The sequence below is a fragment of the Pseudorca crassidens genome, chromosome 18 (assembly GCF_039906515.1).
Source record: "Pseudorca crassidens isolate mPseCra1 chromosome 18, mPseCra1.hap1, whole genome shotgun sequence".
NCBI classification, from domain to species: domain Eukaryota; kingdom Metazoa; phylum Chordata; class Mammalia; order Artiodactyla; family Delphinidae; genus Pseudorca; species Pseudorca crassidens.
In genome coordinates this window covers 72,697,137-72,721,217 of record NC_090313.1, presented here as the reverse complement: position 1 = coordinate 72,721,217, position 24,081 = coordinate 72,697,137, and the positions used below count along the sequence as shown (strand labels likewise).

The 24,081-nt window shown below is 46.3% G+C and overlaps 1 protein-coding gene and 1 pseudogene across 1 annotated transcript; one reads left to right on the top strand and one right to left on the bottom strand.

Annotated features, from left to right (window-relative positions):
• Nucleotides 1-1,184: 1,184 nt before the first annotated feature.
• Nucleotides 1,185-24,081, top strand: MEDAG (mesenteric estrogen dependent adipogenesis). Its single transcript, XM_067713522.1, has 5 exons — nucleotides 1,185-1,798; nucleotides 11,472-11,581; nucleotides 14,332-14,444; nucleotides 20,530-20,815; nucleotides 22,652-24,081. The coding sequence occupies exons 1-5, from the start codon at nucleotides 1,521-1,523 to the stop codon at nucleotides 22,774-22,776; spliced, it is 912 nt and encodes a 303-aa protein (XP_067569623.1). The 5' UTR covers nucleotides 1,185-1,520; the 3' UTR covers nucleotides 22,777-24,081.
• LOC137211451 (large ribosomal subunit protein eL30 pseudogene) lies at nucleotides 3,086-5,180 on the bottom strand (annotated as a pseudogene).

Here is a 24,081-nt window from a genome sequence, read left to right as displayed (position 1 = left end):
GTTCCGGCTGATGAGGCCCCGAAGGCTGAGCTCAGAGCCACATTGCTATTCTGCCTCCACCCGCCTCGCACTGATTTTAGGGGTGAGAAAGTCAAGGACCAGAGAGGTGAAGACGACATGGCTAGTCAGTGTCAGAGTCAGGTTTCAAACTGAAATCTTTGACTGGAACAGTTGCTAATCCGGGGGTGGGGGGTGGGGGCAGCCAAGAAACCACCTGAGGCGAGATTAAAGGGACCAGAGGAGCTCAGCAAGATTAGGAGGCGGCCACCTGAGAGGAGTTCAAGGGAGTGCAGGCCCTACTCGCGCCCGAATCCTCTCAGCAGCCCCACCCTTGAACCATTGTTATCAAACCCCTCATCAGGTCGGGACACGGAGGGCACGAGCCTGCTGTGGCCCCCTCTGCCTGGCGGAGTAATAAAGCTATTCTGTGCTACTCCACCCGAAGCTCTGTCTCCGAGATGCCACTGGGCACCGGTGTGCAGAGGCTGAAATTTTGGCAGCAAATTCAGGGGAAGGAATGGTGCCGGGAAAGGCTGAGAGGGGGGGAAACGCAGGAAATGATCTGGAAGCGAAAAAGCAGAAACTGAGATTAGGAGACGGTGGTTGGCAACTGACTCCAACTTGGGGGCGGGGCGTGGGAGACGAGGTGAGAGGTCCAGCACTGGCCGGACGAGCCGGGCCCTGGTGGGGAGCGGGGAGAGGGACGCGCGCCTCCCTCTGACCAGTGCGATGAAGTGTGGTGCTTTGGGGGAGGGTGGGAGCTGCACGCCCTCCCTCCCACCGCGGGCCAGACCCGGCACCCCCGGTGGAGTCTCCCGCACCCCCCTCAGCCTCTCCCCACTCCCCCTCCCGGCAGCGTCCCCCCACCTCCGGCAGTGTCCGTCCCCGGCAGTGTCCACCCGCCCGGCAGTGTCCCCCCCACTCTGGCAGTGTCCCCACCTGCAGCGTGCCTCCCCCGGCAGCGTCCCACCCCCCCCGGCAGTGTCCCCACGCGGCAGTGTTCCCCCCCCGGCAGTGTCCCCCCCACTCTGGCAGTGTCCCCACCGGCAGCGTGCCCCCCCCCGGCAGCGTCCCACCCCCCCCCGGCAGTGTCCCCTCCCACGGCAGTGTCCCCCGCCGCCCCCCCCCGGCAGTGTCCCCCACCGGCAGCGTGTCCCCTCCCAGGCAGTGTCCAGGCAGGGGCGGGACCAGCCCCAGGCGTGGAGCAGCGCACCCCAGGGGGATGAGTAACCCTTGGCTGCGAGCGGGCGCAGCCAGGCGGGAGCGTGCCAAGTCCTGAGATGCCGAAACGCGCCCTGAGCGTCTGGGTCGTGCCCGAGGGCCGGGAGGGGCGCGGGGCGGATAAAAGGGCCGCGCGGCGCCGGGGCCGCTTTCTCCGCGCGGTGCCTGCAGAGCTTCGCTCCTCGCCGGCGGGCAGGCGGCTCGGCAGCACCTGAGCGGCGACCCGGGCGCGGGGCCGACCGAGTCGGGGCGCCCGGCCCCTGTCGGGGTCCATCGACGGCAGGAGCGCGGGCCGGGCCATGGCGGGTCTGGAAAGCGCGCCGGCGGCCAGGCCGAGCCTGACCTCCATCTCGTCGGGGGAGCTGCGCAGCCTGTGGACGTGCGACTGCGAGCTGGCCCTGCTGCCCCTGGCCCAGCTGCTGCGCCTGCAGCCCGGCGCCTTCCAGCTGCGCGGCGACCAGCTGGTGGTCCCGGGCCCCGCGGAGCCCGCGGCCACGCGCGGGGGCTTTAACGTCTTCAGCGACGGCCTCGTGCGCCTCGACGGACAGCTCTACCGCCTCAGCAGCTACATCAGGAGGTGGGTGGGCCCGCCGCCTGGTCCCCGCCGCCTGGTCCCTGCCGAGGCCTTCACCCCGCTGCCCATCCCAGTCCTCTGGCCTCACTTCCTGAGATCCAGCCTGGATCTCCTCCTTCATCACATTTTCAGATTTTTCTCATTGCTAACGTCACTCGGAGGTGCAAAACTCCCCCCACCCCACCCCCGCCCCGCCCCGCCCCTGGCCCTGGCTTTCTCTGCCCCTGGCACTGACGTTCTGCAGCTGTCCAAGCTGCCCCGGGAGGGCACTGGGCAGGCGCCTGAGGGAGAGCAGGGTGGGGAGTGCGTGAACTGGTGGATGAGTCTTCCTTCTGGCCCCTTAACTGGATCAAATGAGCTCAAATTGGGGGCACACCCTTTGGGGATGTTGCTCAGCAGAGACTCACACCCTGGCTTTAGAATTGGGGGAAGGGAAGGGGAGAGGATGTTCTGTTCTGTGCCCTAGGAGCTTTATCCAGTGAGGAGGCCCGGGGAGAAGCGTGCAGAAGTTTAAAGTTTCCCATCTTTGGCCTCAGTGAGTTTTCAAAAAATAAATCAATTAACGGTGGCTGAGAAGGGACCAGAGACCCGTGAAGTCCAGCCCAGGGCCGTGTGGGCTGTCGAGTGGGCAGTTCAGTTCTGGGAAAATGAGAGGGATGAGTGTGGCTTCCAGGATCCAGGGACAGAGCTTGGGCCAAACCGAATTTGATGGAGGGTCACAGGATGCTTGACTGTGGTGGCCAAAGTGCCTGAAGCCCTTCCTAGCAGACTCGAAGCCAGCAGGGATGTCGTCTATCGGAGGCAGGCTTTGACGGGGTAAAGGAGGAGGGAGCTTCACGCTGCATTCTGCGCCTCTTGCTACCAGAGGTCACCCTGTGCCTCCAGAGGTCGGGGGCTGGGGGGGGCAGGCGGGTGGTGGTGCTTATATTTGTGTTGCAGAGCTGAGTGCTGGGAAGCGGGCAGTGCAGTCTCGAGGTTGGTTCAGAGGTGGGGAAGCTGGCCAGCTATTAAGATAGAAAGCCTTAGCTCCGGGGAAAGACAAGGGCCAGGGTCACCCTGTGGGTGGGACCAAGCCAAGAGGGGGGAAGCAAACAAAATGAGATGTTTAAAATACCTTCTTCAAAGCTGCTGGGGAAAACCTTGCTTTTTCACACAAAGATACTGAGGGCTTTGAGGGCCTGAAAAACCATTCCCCAGCACGAATTTCCCCCTTTCTTAGTGAATTGAAAATTCCAAGCCATAAGCAGGGGGCGGTGGGAGGAACTGAGTTAGAAATAAGATTTGCAAAGATTTTAAAAGAAGATAACCGTTGTATTAACAGAGTATGAAAAATTTAAATGTCCAGAATTAATTGAAGCTATAGGTTAGGCTTTGACAGAGTCAGCTCTCCCAGTCTCAGCAAACAATGCTGCAAAGCTTACAATGGTTTTGAAGTCTGGTTGTTCAACTCTTGCTTTGAACACCTCCTCCCCGAAGGAACAGCAGTGTTCCCCTGGCAGTTCAGAGTCCAGAATAAACAATGACCAGGTGACACAGACCAGGGTGCAAACAGGAATCAGCAAATACAAGGTTCTCGTTGTCTAAGCAATCGTGTGAAGGCTTTTGTACCCTGGGAGTACCAAGACGCCCCTGAGAATAATTGGGGAGGTGGAAGGAACAACCTGTCTTCCTCTCAGGGAACGCACTATGCAAGCACAGCAGCCCCTTATACCTGGGTGTACAGTCCTGGAGGACGATAGGGAGGGAACCTGGTCTGAATGGAGAGAGCCTTCTAGAAAGAGGGGGAAGACGGCTGTGGACAGCAGTGAGAGGTTTTGCTCTCATGCATCAGGAGTGGGGTGCATAGTCGAATACAGACATCTGAAGTGGCCGCTCCTCAAATGGACACAGATTTACCCAGTTGTCTTTGGTTTGGAGATAGCACACAACTTCCTCTCTCAAAAAGCAGTACCTCATTTCTTTCTTTCTCTCTTCCGTCCTTCCTTCCTCTCTCTCTCTGTCCCTCCCTTCCTTCCTTCAATAAGCTCTAGCCAGTTTAGCTGAAGAAGAATTTTACGCGGTTTCCTTTTTACCAGTCAGTTCTGGCGCACTTCTAAAGACCCCAGAATCACGCGGCTCAGGGACAGCCCCTTGCATACTCTGCAGTATTTCTTTCAGGCTCTGCCCAGTTCAGTGTCGTTGCCCCTGTGGTCCTGGACACCAGTTTTGGCCGACGTGGCATATTTCCTCGAGGTCAGGCAGTTCTTGGCGAGGATGGCCAGTTTTGCTTTGCCTTCCTAGTGTATCATCTTCAGAGTCACCTTGTACCCCACCATGCACTTTCCACTTTTTATAATACCCTGGGGCCTAGAGTTGATGGACTCCAGTGGCGTTTTTGTCTTCTTTGTGGCCCATATTCCTGCCTTAGGTGTGGGATGGTCCCCAACCAAGAGCAGCTGCTGAGATGGCTGGAGAGTAAGAAACACAGGGTGATGGTTCTTAATCGTTTTGGACCATCAAGCTTTTGAGAATCGTAGGTAGACCTTCTTCCCAGAAAGGTCGAGATACACCTAATGTTGCTGACCATGCAGGTAGTTTAGGAGATGCTTGGATCCAGGTTAAGAATCCTTCCTCTTTATTTAGTTCTTTTGGTTTTCTTTGAATCATTCAACAAATATTTTGGTGTGGGATAAGCCCACAGCATAAGCAGGATTTCTTTTCGTGGCCTCAGAAGTGTGTGCTGTGACTTTCACAAGGTCCTTTCCCAGAGAACCCCAAGAGGCTAAGAGCTCCTGACGCTGACATTCATACGATTCACGTGCTCAGAGAGTAAGAGGAGATTTCAGTGGTTCTACGCGCTCTGGTTTGTTTCGTAATACGGGAACATTTTCCTAAATATGTACCTGCTAAATAAGCCTCAGGAAAACTAGGGTGGTGGGAAGGCCTAGGGGTGGCACCCAGTCCTGAGAGCCTGCTTGAAATTTCCTTGTCCTCCTGTCGGGGATTTATGGCAAGATCTTTATTGCTATTTTTTTCTTTCAAGCTCAGGATTCCCACCCATGTTACAAACGAAACTTGCTTAGGGTTCCAGGTGCAAATTACCATTAACTACCACACACACACACACACACACACACACACACACACACACACACACACACACACACACACCCTCCCTTACCTCTTTTTCCTATAACGCAGCCTTTTAGTGGGATGGAATGGCAAACATTTGACAAAGAGGAGCTCTAATTCCCTGTTTTCAGTGGTCCTCTAGCATGAAAGAGGCTGCTTGGGTAATAAAAATAAGAACAATAATAGTGGTGGCCACTCATGCTTACTTGAGTACCAGCAATGGGTGCAAAGTATTTCACAGCTATCTCACAAAAGCTGACAAAGTCGGCACCATTGTCTGTTTCCCTTTTTTACAGATGAGAAAATTAGGACTCAGAGAGATTAAATAATTTCCCTGGGTGAGATGCTGGTGAGCTGCGGGACCGGGGCCTCTCCACAGCATTTAGCTAACCATGCAGCCCACCCTGTCAGCAAACTGCCTCGAACCTGGAATAATTCTGGCTTCCTGTAGACCACAGCGGCTTTCTTATAGATTTCTGGAACCTCAAATTAATAACTGGAATGACGTCAGCCAGTACACATCTTATATAATCAGCCTAAAAGAGAAAGTAAGTCCAGTGGTTTGAAGGAAGCCACTAAAAGCAGTGCTGTGACCTGCTTCTGCCCAGATCTGACCAGCTGTTAGCTGGGTGACAGTCACACCTACCTCGAGATCAGCTGCCTGGGGCAGGGGACACAGGGGAGGAGAGTCAGGGTTGGATCATACTTAGATTTTCACTGGGGGGAGGTGCTTGGGCTCTGTCTGTGGCCCAGGCCACCTCTGAGAAACATCCCTGTATGCAGCCCGGCCACCCTTGCTGTTGCCCTCAGCAAGCCCCTGACCTGTCCTCTGCTTTTGTCCGCATGTCTGAGTCTTGGATTTGATGACCTGCCCAGGACAGCAGCCCCTAAACAGGACTCATAGTGATATTGATGAATTATAATCTCTCACGTGTTGAGCTATGATTTTTACGGGATTCACTTCGGAGTAAGTGTGGACAGGCATGAACGCCAGGACCAGGCTGCCTTGGTTTGAGTCCTAGTTCTGCTGCTTACTAGCTGAGTGACTTGGGAAAGTTACTTAATCTCTGTGACTCAGTCTTCTCAGCTGTAAAATGGGAATAATATTGCCAACAACCTTATAGGGTTGTTGTTCACAATTAAAATGTATAAAGTTCTCAAAACAGTCATTGGTACCTGTTCATCATGGGACAAACGTCAGCTTATGTACCTACCAAGCAACCCCAAGGCCAAGTGCTTCACACACACTATTTCGTCTTTCAGCCACCTCATGGGGTACCTCTTATCAGCCAGATTTTACAGGTGAGGAAATGCATCTCAACAAGGTTAAGAAACTTGCTGAACTCACAGAGACAGGAATCAAACCCAAATCGGTGATTCAAAACAAAGGGCACTAGCCTTTGCTACCTTCTTCCTCCGGAGACTTGCTTTGCCCTTTCAGCTACACTCCGGTCCTTGCACATGCCTGTCTGTGGGCCTGGATGCCTCCACGTGCAGTCCACAAGGCTCAGCTAAACCAAGACTCCCCGCGGGGTCCCCGTCTCCCTCCTGCTTCTGCCCTCCCATTGGCAGTCTGTTCGGCCCGACGGAACAATCCCTCCTCTGTTCCTGTCCCAGCTCAGCAAGTGGCTCTAGCTCCAAGCCCCTTGGCTTTGCTCCTTCTTAGTTACGTTACTAGGACATGGCCCTGTGGATGCCTGAGTGCAGAGAACTGTGCGTTCTTCTGGCATGTGTGTGTTTGAATGATTAACTCGTTTGTAAGCCTCTGAAAAACAGGGACCGTGGCTTAGACCAGTGCTTCTTAAACTTTAAATAAGTTTTTGCAGGTCTCCTTAGGCTCTTGTGAAAATACAGATTTTCGAGCAAATACATTTGGAGAGGGACCCAGGATTCTGCAGGTTTGCAAGCTCCCCCGTGATGCCAGTACTGTTGGTCCAATGATCAGACTTCAAGCAACAAGGCCTTAGATGTGTATCATTTCATATTGAGATGATACATTTTCTTAGCTGTCTCCCCAATAGACTATATGCTTCTGGAAAGTGGGACTGTTTCCTTCTTCGTTTTGTGTCCGCGGTGCCCAGCACATAGTAGGTGCTCAGTAAATGTTTCTTGCACGAATGAATGAATGAATGAACACGTGTATTGTTGATTAGAGTTACAGATGTTAGAGTGATAAATCTGAAATTTTTGCTTATTTAACTAGAGTTGGGGCAGAAGAAGGAGGTGAGGGAGTGAACAGAAGGAATTGTTTAAGTGTGTAGGGAAGGCTTTGCATAAAACTAACAAGTTAACACTGGAAAGAATGTCCCTGTAAGCTTTTGCTTAGTCACAGCAAAGGACTGTGGAAGCTGTTAGCAATTTCTGGCCCTTTTACACAAGGACTATTCCAATATATTTCTCTTTTTATCTGCTCCTTCCTCCATACTTTAAAAAATGAACGCGCACACACACACACACACACACACACGAGATGGGAGCCGTGTGTTTGAATTCCTGTTTGTCTCTGAGCATTCAATCATCAGGGGCCAGGGAAATTTGGAGCAGCTTTTCAAGTCATGCTAAAGATGATGTAAAATTTGAAGAAAACTCTGGAGAAGGGTTGGCATCTTAGAGGGTAGGTGATCTTTCAGCTACTCCTGATTTGCTAGAAGCAAAAATTCAATGTTCTGTCTTGGTCCCATCTTTCAGGTGTTGCCTTCGTTAAACTGCTCCCTCTAGCCTTCCAAACTGAAAAGATGAGGAAAGAAATTGGAGCAAGGAAAGAGAAACCCTTCCTTATTTTTTAGATATTCATATAGTCCTCCTTTCCTGGTCACTCACATGAACACAGCCCTGGTTGTGTGTCAGAAGCTTACAGAACTTCACGCTAAGGCCAGCGGAGTTGGCCAGAATTAAAGACACTAATAATGTTTGTTGAGCATCTACTATGGGCCCAAGTACATATGTCTATGTTACTGGCGCTGCATTACATCATCAAATGGAAGGCAATACCGTTATATCCCTTTTACAGATGAGGGAATGGGGTCAGTGGGTTAAGTAACTCACTGAAGGTCATAATGAGTTGTGGCTCTGGGACTGAGTTCACACAGCCAGTCAATTAGAATGTGAATTAAATCTTCTTATTTCGAACACTGTGCTTTCCATCACATTGTTCTGCCTTTCAATCTTTGGATTAAAGCCAGGCGTAGAAAGTTCCAGCCTAGCAGCATTTTGGGGCCAGGATAAAAGCAATGAAGAAATGAGCGTTTAAAGGAACTATCTTAAACTGTTTGCTTCTCATCCCTAATGAAAACGTCAGCGAATAGAATAAATATCTAGGACACAGAAGCAATATTTGCATGAGTAATTCATAAATATGCATGATTGAAGATGAGATAACTGGTCCCTAAGGTCGTCTAGTCAGGCTCGTCTTGAAACAAAACTGGTGGCTGCATGTCAGGTACTTGAAGACCTGTGAGAATTAGCAACTAGGGCCTCAATCTTTGTATTTTAGTGACTTACATATCCAGATTTCATACCAGTGAATTCCAAAGGGATGCCCACATGTATTCATTCCACTGCAATTTTGAGGTGTTTAACAATTGGACAGTAACTGGGAGGCTGGGGATGGATGAATTAAGGAAGTGGTTCTTATTTGTGACCTGGTTTAAACAGAGAGTTAAGTAGGGATCTTGCCACAATCTCTTGTCTGTACATTGTGTTATCAGAGCTCTCGAGTGAGCAGCCTTTTCCCACATCTGTGGTACAGTGATAACTGGCGATGCTCTGTGATGATGTTTACAGCCCTGTTAAGATCCGAAAAGTGCCTCTGAATCATCAAAGGAAGATTAAGTTATGTTGAGCATAGTCTTATGATTCAGGATATCTTATTAAATTCAGACTCCAAAAGAGGTGACTCATGGATAGGTTATGCATTAAACTCAATACATAACTCCAGAAGATGCCCCCTTTCCCCTTCCCCACCCAGTCTCCCTTCTTTGATCAGGCCGAATAACAGCTCTCTGGGCCCTACAGCAGTCAAAAAAGTCTTCCAGAGAATTTGGTGGAAAACTGATGATTTTTCCAACCAGGGATCATTTCCAAGTTGAGATTTTTATCTTCCTCCTGCCAATGATGCCTCCAATGAGATGTCAGTCGACGTTGTAGGCAGAGGCAAGTACTGCACTGCCATTTGGGTCATCAGAATAGTATTCAAACCTGCAGATTTTCTGGGTGTCCTATACACACACACGCACCATGTCCATGCCCTAGAGAGTGACAGTCAGACCGTGGATATTGAGAGAGCAGAGCAATCACTTTGAGGGAAATATTAAGTGCTTAAATGACTATAAATGAACTCCATGATACACAAGGTGGGAGAATGGGAAAATTGCTTTGGATGGCTCACAGGTGCTACCTGACTTCCAGCCAGCATCGTGCATCTGTCTCTTTGATGTTTAGTCCAATCAGCCTTGCCCTTCTTTTGCTAAAGGCTCTTCTTCCTGCTTTCTCCCCCTGCCCCTCCTCACACCCCCCTGCAACCACAGGCCTCACGGGCCGGCCTCTCCTCTACCGCTGCCCAGGTCTCTCTGCCCACCTGGGCCAGGTCCTTGGGGGCTGAATAGATGGATGGTGGAAGGGTGGGGCGCACAAGGGGCCCCTGTACTGCCGCCCTGCTACCCCATCCCCACTTCGTGGACCCTGAGCGCCTCAGATGTGCAAGGCACGTGTCAGCACACCATCCGGTGCTTAGTGAATGCTGCTGAATGAGAGTGAGTGAACCCAGCAAATCGTGGTTCCCTTTCTCCTTCCTTCTCCTTCGCTTCCTTTCTCCAGTACCTTTTGGCAGTTGGTCAGTTGGGACAAAGAACAGGAAAATTCTCCCTCTGCTGATGTGGGACACAGTGCCGCTCCCACCAGGTGCCCCTTTACCCCATCCTCACTGTGCACTGCTCTGCCCAGAGGAGGATGGGGGTAGGGGAGGCACGGAGGGAGAACCCTAGGAAATCCCTGGTCTGTGTCTGCATTATCATACCCAGTCCATGCCACTGCTAACCCCCTTCTCCATTCCCACCCTCCTCTCCCCTCGCGCCCACACCCCTGAACAGCGACACCTGCACCCACTCTCCTTCCCCGGGTGCACCAGCCTGTGTGCCCCTCTCCACTGCAGGACCAGCCCCCTAACTACCCACGTGCCCCGGGTTGGGAGATGGACGCTACATTAAAAGCCTGGTGAAATAGAAGGCAGGAAGCATTTTAGATGCTCCATCGGGGGTCAGGTTTTAAAAGCCCTCAAAATCAGATCTGACAATCCAAGAAAAAAGGATAATGACACAGATTTCTAAGAAACCAAGCTGGAGGCAGACAGTGGAAGCTGTTTTTTCCTGACTCGGGGGGTGGATATTCTCCCACTGCTTTTGACCCAGGCCTGGGTCCCCGTCTCGTGCTCCGGCCCCTCTAAGTGGGCTGTGGGGAGAGGACAATGGGGAAGGAGGCTGAGGGGACTTTGCGGCCAGAGCTCTCTGCTGCGGGTGCTCCCCAGGGCTGGTATTTTCATGTCAGGCTCTGGAAGGACAAGAAGCTGGAAAGAAACGGGGGAGCCGTCTCTGCAGGGGACTAGATGTCAGAAGCCAACATGCGGCCCTTTAGCAAAAGCAGCCCATTCAGTCCATGCAGACCTTGCAGTAGTGCCAGTCAGTGGGGAAGCCGCTGTATCTTGAAGAGGGACTGGGGTATCCACATCCCCCAGCATGCTGGATGCCACTCAGCCTGCCCGTGTCCATGCCGCTTCTGAGCTTGGGTTTGGTTAGAAAATTAGCGTTCTTTTTGAAGGAAGCCAATTTGCACTTGCATCTGTCTTTTTTAAAATCAACAGTGCAGGTAGAGACACAGAAAGGCTGCTTGGAAAATGTGCAGAGTAGGGAGACAAAGCTGACATATTGGAGGACAGAGTCAAAAAGCACAAAGATCTTCCTGGGCTGGAATAATGAACTAACACCAAGGAGGCTAAATGTAATAGGGCCCTGGGCAGAAATCCAACATTAGTTTTGTTTTTTGTTTTTTTTAAATTGCACAAGCTCACGATCAGGGAGATGTGAATTGGTTCATATGAATATTGGTTGATTGTCTAATCAATGGAGCCGTCTGGGTTTATCCTGGGATTAGAGAAGGAAAGGAAAATTTCAGACCCACCAGTTAGGATGACTACACTGGAGAAGACCCAGAAAATTCCACTTATTGAGTATAATTCATTCTCAACCCAGAGAGACATAGGGCTCCGGTAGCTTCAAATGAACGCTTACAGCCCAAAGATAGACGGTACTAGTCATCATCTGGTCCAGGCTGCCCTTGAGAGCCAGGTATTGGTGCCAGGCACCCCCAGGACCAGGGCCACCTTTAGTTTGCATGCTGATCAGGGGAGGGGATTTATTTATTTGGTACAAGATATGGTTGCCTCCCGAAGGACATTTCAGGGGACTTCCCTCAGAGGGTCTGAGGATGTAGTAGGCACCTGTCCAGTACGTCCCCTTCCTGACCTCGATGGGAAGGTACATCGCACTTGTAATCATCTCTTCTTTTTTCATAGATACGTGGAACTGACCAACTACTGCGATTATAAAGACTACCGGGAAACTATATTGAGCAAACCAATGCTATTCTTTATTAATGTACAGACCAAAAAGGACTCCTCGAAAGGTAGGTTTGTAAATGTTTGGGTTTGGTTCCGCCTTGCTGGACTGTGGACTGTAGCCTGCCGATGAGGTAGAAGTTGGGCATGGAGAAAGCAGCTTGTGCAAGGCTGGAAGCCTGGTGTGTGAGGCCATCAGCACAGCACAAGCCTGCAGAGCAGACCTCTAAGTGATCCTACGGCAGAAGCCATCTGTCTCTGAGTCTTGTTTCATACTTCCTGTCTAAGCAGGAAGTGATCTCTGAGCCTGCAGGGGTTGCAAAAATGACCAGAGTGATGAAGATGATGATATATAGTATTGCCTACCATGTATCAAGCACTTCTGTGAGGCATGTGCTAATGTGAATAATTGGTCAACAGCCCAGTAGGGCATATCATGCAAAGGAGAACATTTCTGAGCATGAAAGCAGGAACTGTAATAAGTATGCTGGGATAAAGGTATAAACTAGAACTGACTCAGGTGTAACCAGGATGCCTGGCCGTCCTGCCTATGCGGTACTTATCCCATCCCCATTTTATAGATGAGAAAACTAAGGTAAAGAAAATAAACGCTTACGTAGATGCTTTTATGTTTCACGCTCTGGCCTTCGAATTTCAATTTTAGAGATCTCTCTTTATTGTTTCTTCAGAAATCAGACTGATAACAACTATATTAACGCAAATTCCAATACGAAAATATCTCAGTTTTCCCTTCTCCCTCCCGCTCAGTGATACATGGGGAAAGTCATGGGCATAAGTGCTGTAATAGCAGTAGCGTTTCTTACACTTACTTCTAAATAACGTTCTTCAAATGAGACCAAGAGATTAAGAATTGATCTACAAATTCCAAATAGACTTCCTCAGACATGCCCTTCCTCATTCAGATTCGTTGGACCTGATTCTCTGCTCGTCTCATTCAGAGTCATTCAGATTCCCTTCTCACTTCATACTTCAAAGTCACAATGTCCTTCTTGGCAGGAGGGGCCGGGAACAGATCACACTGTAACAAGCAATGCTCAGTAGAGCATCTGAGCCCCTGATGCTATTTGGCTTGCTGGTGACCAGAAAGCTGAGAATTCTCTAAGAGTGTAAAGCACAGATGTATGCAGTATACCTCCCGCATCGATCTCTCAGGAGGGTTCTCAAGAAAGAATAAGAGACCTCTCCATTTTAACATTGCAATGAACATACAGGGAGTGGTAAAAGGAAATATTTGTGGGTGGCCTTGAAAAGATTCACGGTTATATAATGCTTGTGGAAGGAGGTAGAGAAACCCAGTCCTCCTTGGCTGTGAGGAAAGCCATGCAATGAGGAGATTCTGTGACACAAAGCTTAAGATGCTCAAGTTTAAATTATGAAAATTGTGATTAGGGCAACACGTCCAGCCCTGCTGCTATCCTAAACTTGTACTTTTGTGCAAATTTAGAAGAAGCCACCATTAACTCAAGACAATTTACTAATCCTTCCCAGAAGTTTGTCATAATAAATGTACAAGTAGACAATGTGGAAGCGACTGGCATCCTCTAGAATTGTGCAGTGCACAGCCTGCCCAACCTGCACAACGATGGATGGAGGGTGGCGGCCTTAAGTATCTAATGAGCCCAAAGGTCTTGGTTTAGTTTATGTGAAAGTTAATTCAAGGTATCAAATAGCTGGCTTGCTTTACTTGCTTATTTATATATTTTCTCAAAGAGGAAATAAGGTAGTTTCTATCTAAAGTGCCCCAAAAAATAATTTGGGAGAAAGGAAAACAGGGGAAGGAAAAAGAAGATGGATAAGGTTAGTGCAAAGGTTAGTTCAAAATGTATTCCCCAAGGACGTAACACTTGCTATTGGTGGACCACAGGTTTGATGCTCAAAGCCCGTGTAGGATGTTCAGTTCCCCAAATCACATGCTGCATGGCCTTTAAACAAAGGGTGGCATTCTATGTTATGGGTCTTCCTAGAAAAAGTGCTTGAGTAATGAAGGACATGGAGCTTGATTCCGGGGGCTGGAAAAGTTAAGAGGTTGTTGGTTCGCAGTATTTAAAATTTCCTAGGGAGTAAACAACCACCCCTTTGCTTAGATTAGATAGAACTGGACAGAATTGGATTTAAACCAAACCAAACCGATCAAATAAAGAACAGAAAACAACTGCCAGGACACAGACGTGGCATTATTTAAACAATGGGAGGGACATTTCTGCTGGGCTTGTCCTGGGCTGGGACGTGGAGGAGAACCAATCTCAGATTACCTTGGTCCTTAGAACTCTAGACTAGCCCTTTGCAGGCTGAAAGCCAGGTCTCTGGGGGAGGACAGGGAATGATGAGGGAGGGGGAAGGCAGGGGGAAGCGTCCTTCCCTGGACGGATTTTCTGCTTTGTAAGTGAGGAAATGTGGGTGAGAGCCAAGTTGCTGTTTATCCAGCAAGGCAGTGACACGAAAACCAGCCATCTCCAGTTTTCACTTTGGCTCCCATGCTGGCTGCACACAGAGGAGACTCAGTGCTTATCTGTGATAATTATGGACTGGAACTTTCGATTTCTGAGCCATGAGTGACAAAGTGCAGCCTGGGGGGAGCTGATTTTCTAACCTGCGTTGACAGTATCCTGGAGCTTCCTCACGCCTGCAAATTTCTTGGAAACATTTCTAGAAACCTGGTTAGGCTTTGCAGTGAGGGAGCAGCGAGGGAGGTTATAAATTAGTAAAATCTCCAAATATGGTGGGAATCACTGCTTTGTCAGATACTAAGAAGTACACATGCACCCTTGTTTTCTGACTTCTACTTCCTAATTTCTAGAAAGAACGTATGCGTTTCTTGTGAACACCAGGCACCCCAAGATAAGAAGACAGATAGAGCAGGGGATGGACATGGTCATTTCCTCAGTGATTGGAGAAAGCTACTGGCTTCAGGTGAGGTTGGCTTGTGTGAATCCAGGGCTGCCAACACACAGAAGAGGGTCTGGGCGTTTCAGGCCAGGACTGAGTCCCTAGAGCTTAACTCTAACTTAAATGAATCCAGACACAGACCTTTTCGATTGCTTCATTATCACTACCAATAAAGTGAACTTAGTTTCTAGCAGCTTCTTAGAAATAGGGTAAGAATAAATATAAATTTGACCAAGCAGCTCAAGGTCTTTACATGGATTTTGATGCAAATGCAAAGATTTGTTTTAAAAAAAATAAAGGCAACTGACTGAGGGCAGACACCAAAACCAATAGGAACTATGAACCTGCAGCCCGTGAAAAGGAGACCCCAAACACAGTAAGTTAAGCAAAATGAGAAGACAGAGAAACACACAGCAGATGAAGCAGCAAGGAAGGAGCAACACACCAGACCAAATAAATGAAGAGGAAATAGGCAGTCTACCTGAAAAAGAATTCGGAGTAATGATAGTAAAGGTAATCCAAAATCTTGGAAATAGAATGAAGGAAATACAAGAAACGTTTAACAAGGACCTAGAAGAACTAAAGAGCAAACAAACAATGATGAACAACACAATAAATGAAATTAAAAATTCTCTAGAAGGGATCAATAGCAGAATAACTGAGGCAGAAAAACGGATGAGTGACCAGGAAGATAAATAGTGGAAATAACTACTGCAGAGCAGAATAAAGAAAAAAGAATGAAAAGAACTGAGGACAGTCTCAGAGACCTCTGGGACAACATTAAATGCACTAACATTCGAATTATAGGGGTCCCAGAAGAAGAAGAGAAAAAGAAAGGGACTGAGAAAATATTTGAAGAGATTATAGTTGAAAACTTCCCTAATATAGGAAAGGAAATAGTCAAGTCCAGGAAGTGCAGAGAGTCCCATACAGGATAAATCCAAGGAGAAACACTCCAAGACACATATTAATCAAACTGTCAAAAATTAAATACAAAGAAAACATATTAAAAGCAGCAAGGGAAAAACAACAAATAACTTATAAGGGAATCCCCATAAGGTTAACAGCTGATCTTTCAGCAGAAACTCTGCAAGCCAGAAGGGACTGGCAGGAGATATTTAAAATGATGAAAGGGAAAAACGTAAAACCAAGATTCCTCTACCCAGCAAGGATCTCATTCAGATTTGATGGAGAAATTAAGACCTTTACAGACAAGCAAAAACTACTAGAATTCAGCAACACCAAACCAGCTTTACAACAAATGCTACAGGAACTTCTCTAGGCAGGAAACACAAGAGAAGGAAAAGACCTACAATAACAAACCCAAAACAATTAAGAAAATGGTAATAGGAACATACGTATTGATTACTACCTTAAATGTAAATGAATTAAATGCTCCAACCAAAAGACATAGACTGGCTGAATGGATACAAAAACAAGACCCGTATATATGCTGTCTACAAGAGACCCACTTCAGACCTAGGGACACATACAGACTGAAAGTGAGGGGATGGAAAAAGATATTCCATGCAAATGGAAATCAAAAGAAAGCTGGAGTAGCAATTCTCATATCAGACAAAATAGACTTTAAAATAAAGACTATTACAAGAGACAAAGAAGGGCACTACATAATGAACAAGGGATCAATCCAAGAAGATGATATAACAATTCTAAATATTTATGCACCCAACATAGGAACACCTCAATACACAAGGCAAATGCTAACAGCCGTAAAATTGACAGTAACACAATCCTAGTAGGGGACTTTAACACTCCACTTTCACCAATGGACAGATCATCCAAGATGAAAATAAATAAGGAGACACAAGCTTTAAATGATACATTAAACAAGATGGACTTAATTGATATTTATCGGACATTCCATCCAAAAACAACAGAATACACTTTCTTCTCAAGTGCTCAAGGAACATTCTCCAGGATAGATCATGTCTTGGGTCACAAATCAAGCCTGGGTAAATTTAAGAAAATTGAAATCATATCAAGTATCTTTTCTGACCACAACACTATGAGACTAGACATCAATTACAGGAAAGCAATCTGTAAAAAATGCAAACACATGGAGGCTAAACAATACACTACTAAATAACCAAGAGATCACTGAAGAAATCAAAGAGGAAATCAAAAAATACCTAGAGACAAATGACAATGAAAACACGATGACCCCAAACCTATGGGATGCAGCAAAACCAGTTCTGAGAGGGAAGTTTATAGCAATAGAATCCTACCTCAAGGAACAAGAAACATCTCAAATAAACAACCTAACCTTACACCTAAAGCAATTAGAGAAAGAAGAACAAATAAAACCCAGAGTTAGCAGAAGGAAAGAAATCTGAAAAATCATATCAGAAATAAATGAAAAAGAAATGACGGAAACGGTAGCAAAGATCAATAAAACTAAAAGCTGGTTCTTTGAGAAGATAAACAAAATTGATAAACCATTAGCCAGACTCATCAAGAAAAAAAGGGAGAAGACTCAAATCAATAGAATTAGAAATGGAAAAGGAGAAGTAACAACTGACACTGCAGAAATACAAAGGATCATGAGAGAGTACTACAAGCAAGTATAGGCCAATAAAATGGACAACCTGGAAGAAATGGACGAATTCTTAGAAAGGTATAACCTTCTGAGACTGAACCAGGAAGAAATCGAAAAAATAAACAGACCAACCACAAGCACTGAAATTGAGACTGTGATGAAAAATCTTCCAACAAACAAAAGCCCAGGACCAGATGGCTTCACAGGTGAATTCTATCAAACATTTAGAGAAGCGCTAACACCTATCCTTCTCAAACTTTTCCAAAATATAGCAGAGGGAGGAACACTCCTAAACTCATTCTAGGAGGCCACCATCACCCTGATACCAAAACCAGACAAAGATGTCACAAAGAAAGAAAACTACAGACCAATATCCCTGAGGAACATAGATGCAAAAATCCTCAACAAAATATGAGCAAACAGAATCCAACAGCACATTAAAAGGATAATACACCATGATCAAGTGGGGTTTATCCCAGAAATGCAAGGATTCTTCAACATACGCAAATCAATCAATGTGATAAACCATATTAACAAATTGAAGGAAAAAACAATATGATTATCTCAATAGATGCAGAAAAAGCTTTCAACAAAATTCAACACCTGTTTATGATAAAAACCCTCCAGAAAGTAATCACAGAGGGAAGCTACCTCAACATAATAAAGGCCATGTATGACAAACCCATAGCCAACATCATTTGCAGTGGTGAAAAACTGAACCCATTTTCTCTAAGATCAGGAATAAGACAAGGTTGTCCACTCTCACCACTGTTATTCAACATAGTTTTGAAAGTTTGAGCCAGAGCAATGAGAGAAGAAAAAGAAATAAAAGGAACATAAATTGGAAAAGAAGAAGTAAAGCTGTTACTGTTGGCAGATGACATGATACTATACATAGAGAATCCTAAAGAAGCTACCAGAAAACTACTACAGCTAATCAATGAATTTGGTAAAGTAGCAGTATACAGAATTAATGCACAGAAATCTCTTGCATTCCTAAACACTAATGATGAAAACTCTGAAAGAGAAATTAAGGAAACAGTCCCATTTACCATTGCAACAAAAAGAATAAAATACCTAGGAATAAGCCTACCTAAGGAGACAAAAGACCTGTATGCAGAAAACTATGAGACACTGATGAAAGAAATTAAAGGTGATATAAACAGATGGAGAGAAATACCATGTTCTTGGATTGGAAGAATCAACACTGTGAAAATGACTGTACTACCCAAAGCAATCTACAAATTCAATGCAATCTGTATCAAACTACCAATGGCAGTTTTCACAGAACTACAACAAAAAATTTCACAATGTGTATGGAAACATAAAAGACCCCCCCCCAAAAAAAAAGACCACGAATAGCCAGAGCAATCTTGAGAAAGAAAAACGGAGCTGAAGGAATCAGGCTCCCTGACTTCAGACTATACTACAAAGCTACAGTAATCAAGACAGTATAGTACTGGCACAAAAACAGAAATATAGATCAATGGAACAGGATAGAAAGGCCAGAGATAAACCCATGCACATATGGTCACCTTATTTATTTTTTATAGCCCTGTTGCTCGCACATGCGAAAGCAACTTCATTGACTGGACTTTTTTTTTTTTTTTTGCGGTACGCGGGACTCTCTCTGTTGTGGCCTCTCCCGCTGTGGAGCACAGGCTCCGGATGCACAGGCTCAGTGGCCATGGCTCACGGGCCCAGCCGCTCTGCGGCATGTGGGATCTTCCTGGACCGGGGCACGATCCCGTGTCCGCTGCATCGGCAGGCGGACTCTCAACCACTGCGCCACCAGGGAAGTGCCCTGGTCACCTTATTTTTGATAAAGGAGGCAAGCATATACAATGGAGAAAAGACAGCCTCTTCAATAAGTGGTGCTGAGAAAACTGGACAGGTACATGTAAAAGAATGAAATTAGAACACTCCCTAACACCATACACAAAAATAAACTCCAAATGGATTAAAGACCTAAATGTAAGGCCAGACACTATAAAACTCTAAGGGGAAAACATAAGCAGAACACTCTATGACATAAATCACAGCAAGATCCTTTTTGACCCAGCTCCTTGAGAAATGGAAATAAAAACAAAAATAAACAAATGGGACCTAATGAAACTTCAAAGCTTTTGCACAGCAAAGGAAACCATAAACAAGACGAAAATACAGCCCTCAGAATGGGAGAAAATATTTGCAAATGAAGCAACTGACAAAGGATTAATCCCCAAAATTTACAAGCAGCTTATGCAGCTCAGTATCAAAAAAACAACCCAATCCAAAAATGGGCAGAAGACCTAAATAGACATTTCTCCAAAGAAGATATACAGATTGCCAACAAACACATGGAAGGATGCTCAACATCACTAATCATTAGAGAAATGCAAATCAAAACCACAATGAGGCATCACCTCACACCAGTCAGAATGGCCATAATCAAAAAATCTACAAATAAATGCTGGAGAGGGTGTGGAGAAAAGGGAACCCTCCTGCACTGTTGGTGAGAATGTAAATTGATACAGTCACTATGGAGAACAGTATGGAGTTTCCTTAAAAAACTAAAAATAGAACTACCATACAACCCAGCAATCCCACTACTGGGCATATACCCTGAGAAAACCATAATTCAAAAAGAGTCATGTACCAAAATGTTCATTGCAGCTCTATTTACAATAGCCAGGACATGGAAGCAACGTAAGTGTCCATCAACAGATGAATGGATAAAGAAGATGTGGCACATATATGCAATGGAATATTACTCAGCCATAGAAAGAAACGAAATTGAGTTATTTGTAGTGAGGTGGATGGCCCTACAGTCTGTCATACAGAGTGAAGTAAGTCAGAAAGAGAAAAACAAATACAGTATGCTAACACATATATATGGAATCTAAAAAAAAAAAAAAAGTTTCTGCAGAACCTAGGGACAGAATAGGAATAAAGACGCAGACGTAGAGAACGGACTTGAGGACACGGGGAGGGGGAAGGGTAAGCTGGGATGAAGTGAGAGAGTGGCATGGACTTATATAAACACTACCAAACGTAAAATAGATAGCTAGTGGGAAGCAGCCGCATAGCACAGGGAGATCAGCCCGGTGCTTTGTGACCACCTAGAGGGGTGGGATAGGGAGGGAGGGAGGGAGACGCAAGACGGAGGAGATATGGGGATGTATGTATATGTATAGCTGATTCACTTTGTTATAAAGCAGAAACTAACACACCATTGTAAAGCAATTATACTCCAATAAAGATGTCAAATAAATCAATAAAAGATAAAGGCAACTGTTTAAAAATATGTCAGAAAATGTGTACATATAGCTGACTCAGTTCGTTGTGCAGCAGAAACCAACACAACATTGTAAAGCAACTATACCCCAATTAAAAAAAATCTATACCTTCTTGTTTGGAAAAAAAGTATGTCAGAAAGGAAGAGAAATAAGAGGTGTGATATTTTGGACATTTGGACAGCTGTTAATTCTATAATATAATTCTATGATATAAGTCTGTAATACAACATTATCATTATATCACTGAAATTAATTAAATGCTTCTCTCTTTCAGTTTGATTTTCAAGAGGCAGTAAAGAATTTTCTCCCTCCAGGAAACAAGGTGGTTAATGGAGAAAATTTGAGCTTTGCGTATGAATTCAAAGCTGACGCGTTATTTGATTTCTTCTATTGGTTTGGGCTCAGCAATTCCACTGTAAAAGTGAATGGAAAAGTTCTGAATTTGTCAAGTACAAGTCCAGAAAAGAAGGAGACCATTAAATTATTTCTGGAAAAGATGAGTGAACCTTTAATCCGAAGGAGCAGTTTCTCTGACCGAAAATTCAGTGTAACTTCCAGAGGTATGTTAAAAATTCTCAACTACCCGAGGAACGTAGTTAAATTAAAGGGTAGAATAATATCATGGGGGAGGAGAATCAATTAATGGAAAAGGTAAGGCTTCTTGGTAAAGGGGAAATATAATATCACATATTTCAGAAACTAGGAAGTGAGAAACATTTACTACCAAAAAGAAATATAGTAAACTAACACAACATTGTAAACCAATTACACGTCAATAAAAATTTAAAAAAAGAAAAGAAATATAGTGACTTTTCCTTTTAGGCTCCTTTAAGTTTTCTGACATAGCAGTTTTACAGTGCAGCATACCCAGAAAATAATTTTAAATATATTATTAATGTAAATACATGTTAATACTCATTGAAATATTATTAACAATAATTTAACTATAGAAGAATGATGCTTTCCTCATGTGCATATTCAGGGCAACAGAATGTATGGAAAAGTGTTGGCTGAGGGGGGAAGACACATGGTCGAGATATCCATCTTTATAAATATTTGGAAGGGTCCTCCAGAGTTTCTAAGACCACAAAAGAATATCTCTTGAGACTGCTTCACTTAACAGACCACAGGTCACATCCGGTGCGTTCTAGATTTTCCATCCAGGGCCTCCTTCCCAGGACCTGGGGAGACTTTTCAGTCCGATGTGGCTAAGGCAGTGATATCAGTCAAGTCACCTGGATCGGTCTTCTGCTGAGCCTGCTGTCTGTCCCAGGCTAGTCTGTGCTGGAAGGCAACTTCCCTGAACCAGGACTTTTGCTGCTCATTGCAAACAAATAAACAAAGAAAAACAAGCAAAAGACAACAACAAAACACCAGTCTCTACGAACCTGTCATTTTCAAAAAGTTAAAAAAAACACAAAAAACAGAGGCTTCATTAGTTGCATTTAATGACAGTTGCTTTCTTCCAATGTTTCTAGCGAAAATGCTTACTCCTAGCTATTTCTTATCCTGGAAAGCAGCTTCCCTCTGTCTCTGTCTGTCTCTGTCTCTGCCTGCTTCCCTCCCTCCCTCCTGCCTTTCCCCCTCCTCCTTCTCTCTCCCTCTTTGTTGCTTTGCTTTCTCTGTCTGGGTGCTTCTTACAAAGATGCCTTTGTTCTCTGCTCCATTGCTGCCATGGTGGGGGGGGGGGGAAGTTATGTGCTCATCCTTTTGGGGGAAGATTACCTTGCCTGGTTGTGGCCATCCCAGATGCCAGGTCCTTCCTGGGACACCCCCCAGCCCACCCACTGGCCACAGCAGCCTGAGCAGGGTTTTTCTGTTTCTTCATCCCTCACCCACTGTCCTTTATGCTGCCCGGGTGTTCACTGGCATCCTGGGGAGACTGAGGGGCATGTGAAGTTGGGCAGTGCTTCCTTGCAAGTTTACTCCGAGCCGGCCCTGGGGCCACTTCTACTTCAGAGCAGTGGGGAAGGATTCTTCAAGGCCCACCTGAGTCGTCGTCATGCACTGCAGGTGACCCAACCACCATGCATCAGCCACTCGGCAGGCAGCTCCGCTGGCTCAGCCCTGGTGATCACTTAGCCTGGCTTCATCTCCTTCTCGAGAACAGATCTTTGTCCTAGGCATCTTTTCCCCACCTGTGGGCCTTTTGTCATCAAGTGAGAAAGGGTACCTGTAACTCCAGCCCATGGAGAAGCAAGTGACATCCACATCCTCCTGGTGAACAGAAAGGAACACGTTTCTGTCAGCGTTCTGAGTTTTTCTGAGGAAGCCAGGATTCCCTATTCATTATTGAAATGGTTACGTTGGATGCTGCATGGGCCTTAGGTACTGTTGGATTTGGGTTGTAGTTTTCCAGAGATGGTAATAATGCAAGCCCTGTTTACTTTTCTCAGGCTCACTAGATGAAGTTTTTAACTGCAGTCTGTCACCCAGATCATCTCTGATGGAGCCTCTTTTGGCAGAATTACCATCTCCATGTGTTCTGGAATCTGAAGAGACACCCAGCCCATTTATCTGATTGGATTGGACATTTTGCAGCTCCTCCTACACCCCAGGCCTGTGCCAGAGCCCAAGGCTGAGGGGATCCAAGAGAGATGGGAGGCGGGTACCTCTGCCCTCTGCTCCTACAGAGACCCCGCCTTGCCATTTTTTTTTTTCTTTTTTTTTTTTGCTGTACGTGGGCCTCTCACTGCTGTGGCCTATCCCGTTGCGGAGCACAGGCTCCGGACGCGCAGGCTCAGCGGCCATGGCTCACGGGCCCAGCCGCTCCGCGGCATGTGGGATCCTGCCGGACCGGGGCACGAACCCGCGTCCCCTGCATCGGCAGGCGGACTCTCAACCACTGCGCCACCAGGGAAGCCCCTCTCCTTTCCATTTTTGTGGGTGATGCTTTGGCAGGGCCGATGCAGCTGTCTTCAGGATGGGAGGGCTTTGGCCCCATGGCCTGGGTGCTTCCTCTCCCTTTAACACTTCTCCAAAGAGGCAGAGGGAGTGGCAGAGTCCTGCCACCCTGAATATTTCGCTTATGCCCTGGCGTCCTGGGAGCTCCTGGGCAGCCTTTGTGGGAGCCACCTGACCTGGGTTTTGCCCTGTGACGCTTCATAAATCTGGGTTTAGCCCTCTGCTTGTCTGAACCCAAACCCAGCAAGCACGGGGTTAGCAGTGCCATTCTCTTGCAAACCTTGCTGAGCAAAAAGCCCAGGACATCCTTCATCAGAAGGCAAGTATGTTTTTCATCCTGCCCATAGGATGAAACCTTAGGAGAAACATTCACGGTGAGGCTCGCGGGAGGATTGGCCAGGTTGATAAGGCGGTAACCCTGCCACCCGCTGCCTGAAATCTGAACTCCCTTGACCTCCCTCTTAACAAAGTGGCCCGTGTAGAAAGAGGCCAGGTGATGTGATACCAAACATGACAGGAGAAGGATAATGTATGCGGCATTGTCCTCTCTGTTAAAAGCACATTATGTCAGTTGGGTATTTCATAAGCTTTTAGCAATCCTAACACTAAAAGCAGAAGAGAAGATAGCTATGCCATCACCATAATACATTGTTACAGCAATACATTTTTCATCTCATAGCTACAGTGGAGTTCTTCCAAAAGACACAAAACATCATCCTATTTACATCCTAAAAACCTGCATGAATGAGTTGCTACACAGGCTTATAATGAGAAAGATTTCTGGGTCCCGAGTATAATTTTTCTGTCCTTTTAAAAAATATTCCTGTATTATACATTATGATAGCACTACTGATTGTCCTTTCATTTATATTTGAAATGGTATGTACTATATTTGTGCAATTAAATTTTTCCTTAACATTCA

Excerpts from the sequence above, each read along its gene's own strand:
- MEDAG (XM_067713522.1), top strand. The coding sequence starts at position 1,521 with ATGGCGGGTCTGGAAAGCGCGCCGGCGGCCAGGCCGAGCCTGACCTCC. Across the intron at positions 1,799-11,471 it reads CTCAGCAGCTACATCAGGAG|ATACGTGGAACTGACCAACT; the intron begins GTGGGTGGGCCC and ends CTTTTTTCATAG. Across the intron at positions 11,582-14,331 it reads CAAAAAGGACTCCTCGAAAG|AAAGAACGTATGCGTTTCTT; the intron begins GTAGGTTTGTAA and ends CCTAATTTCTAG.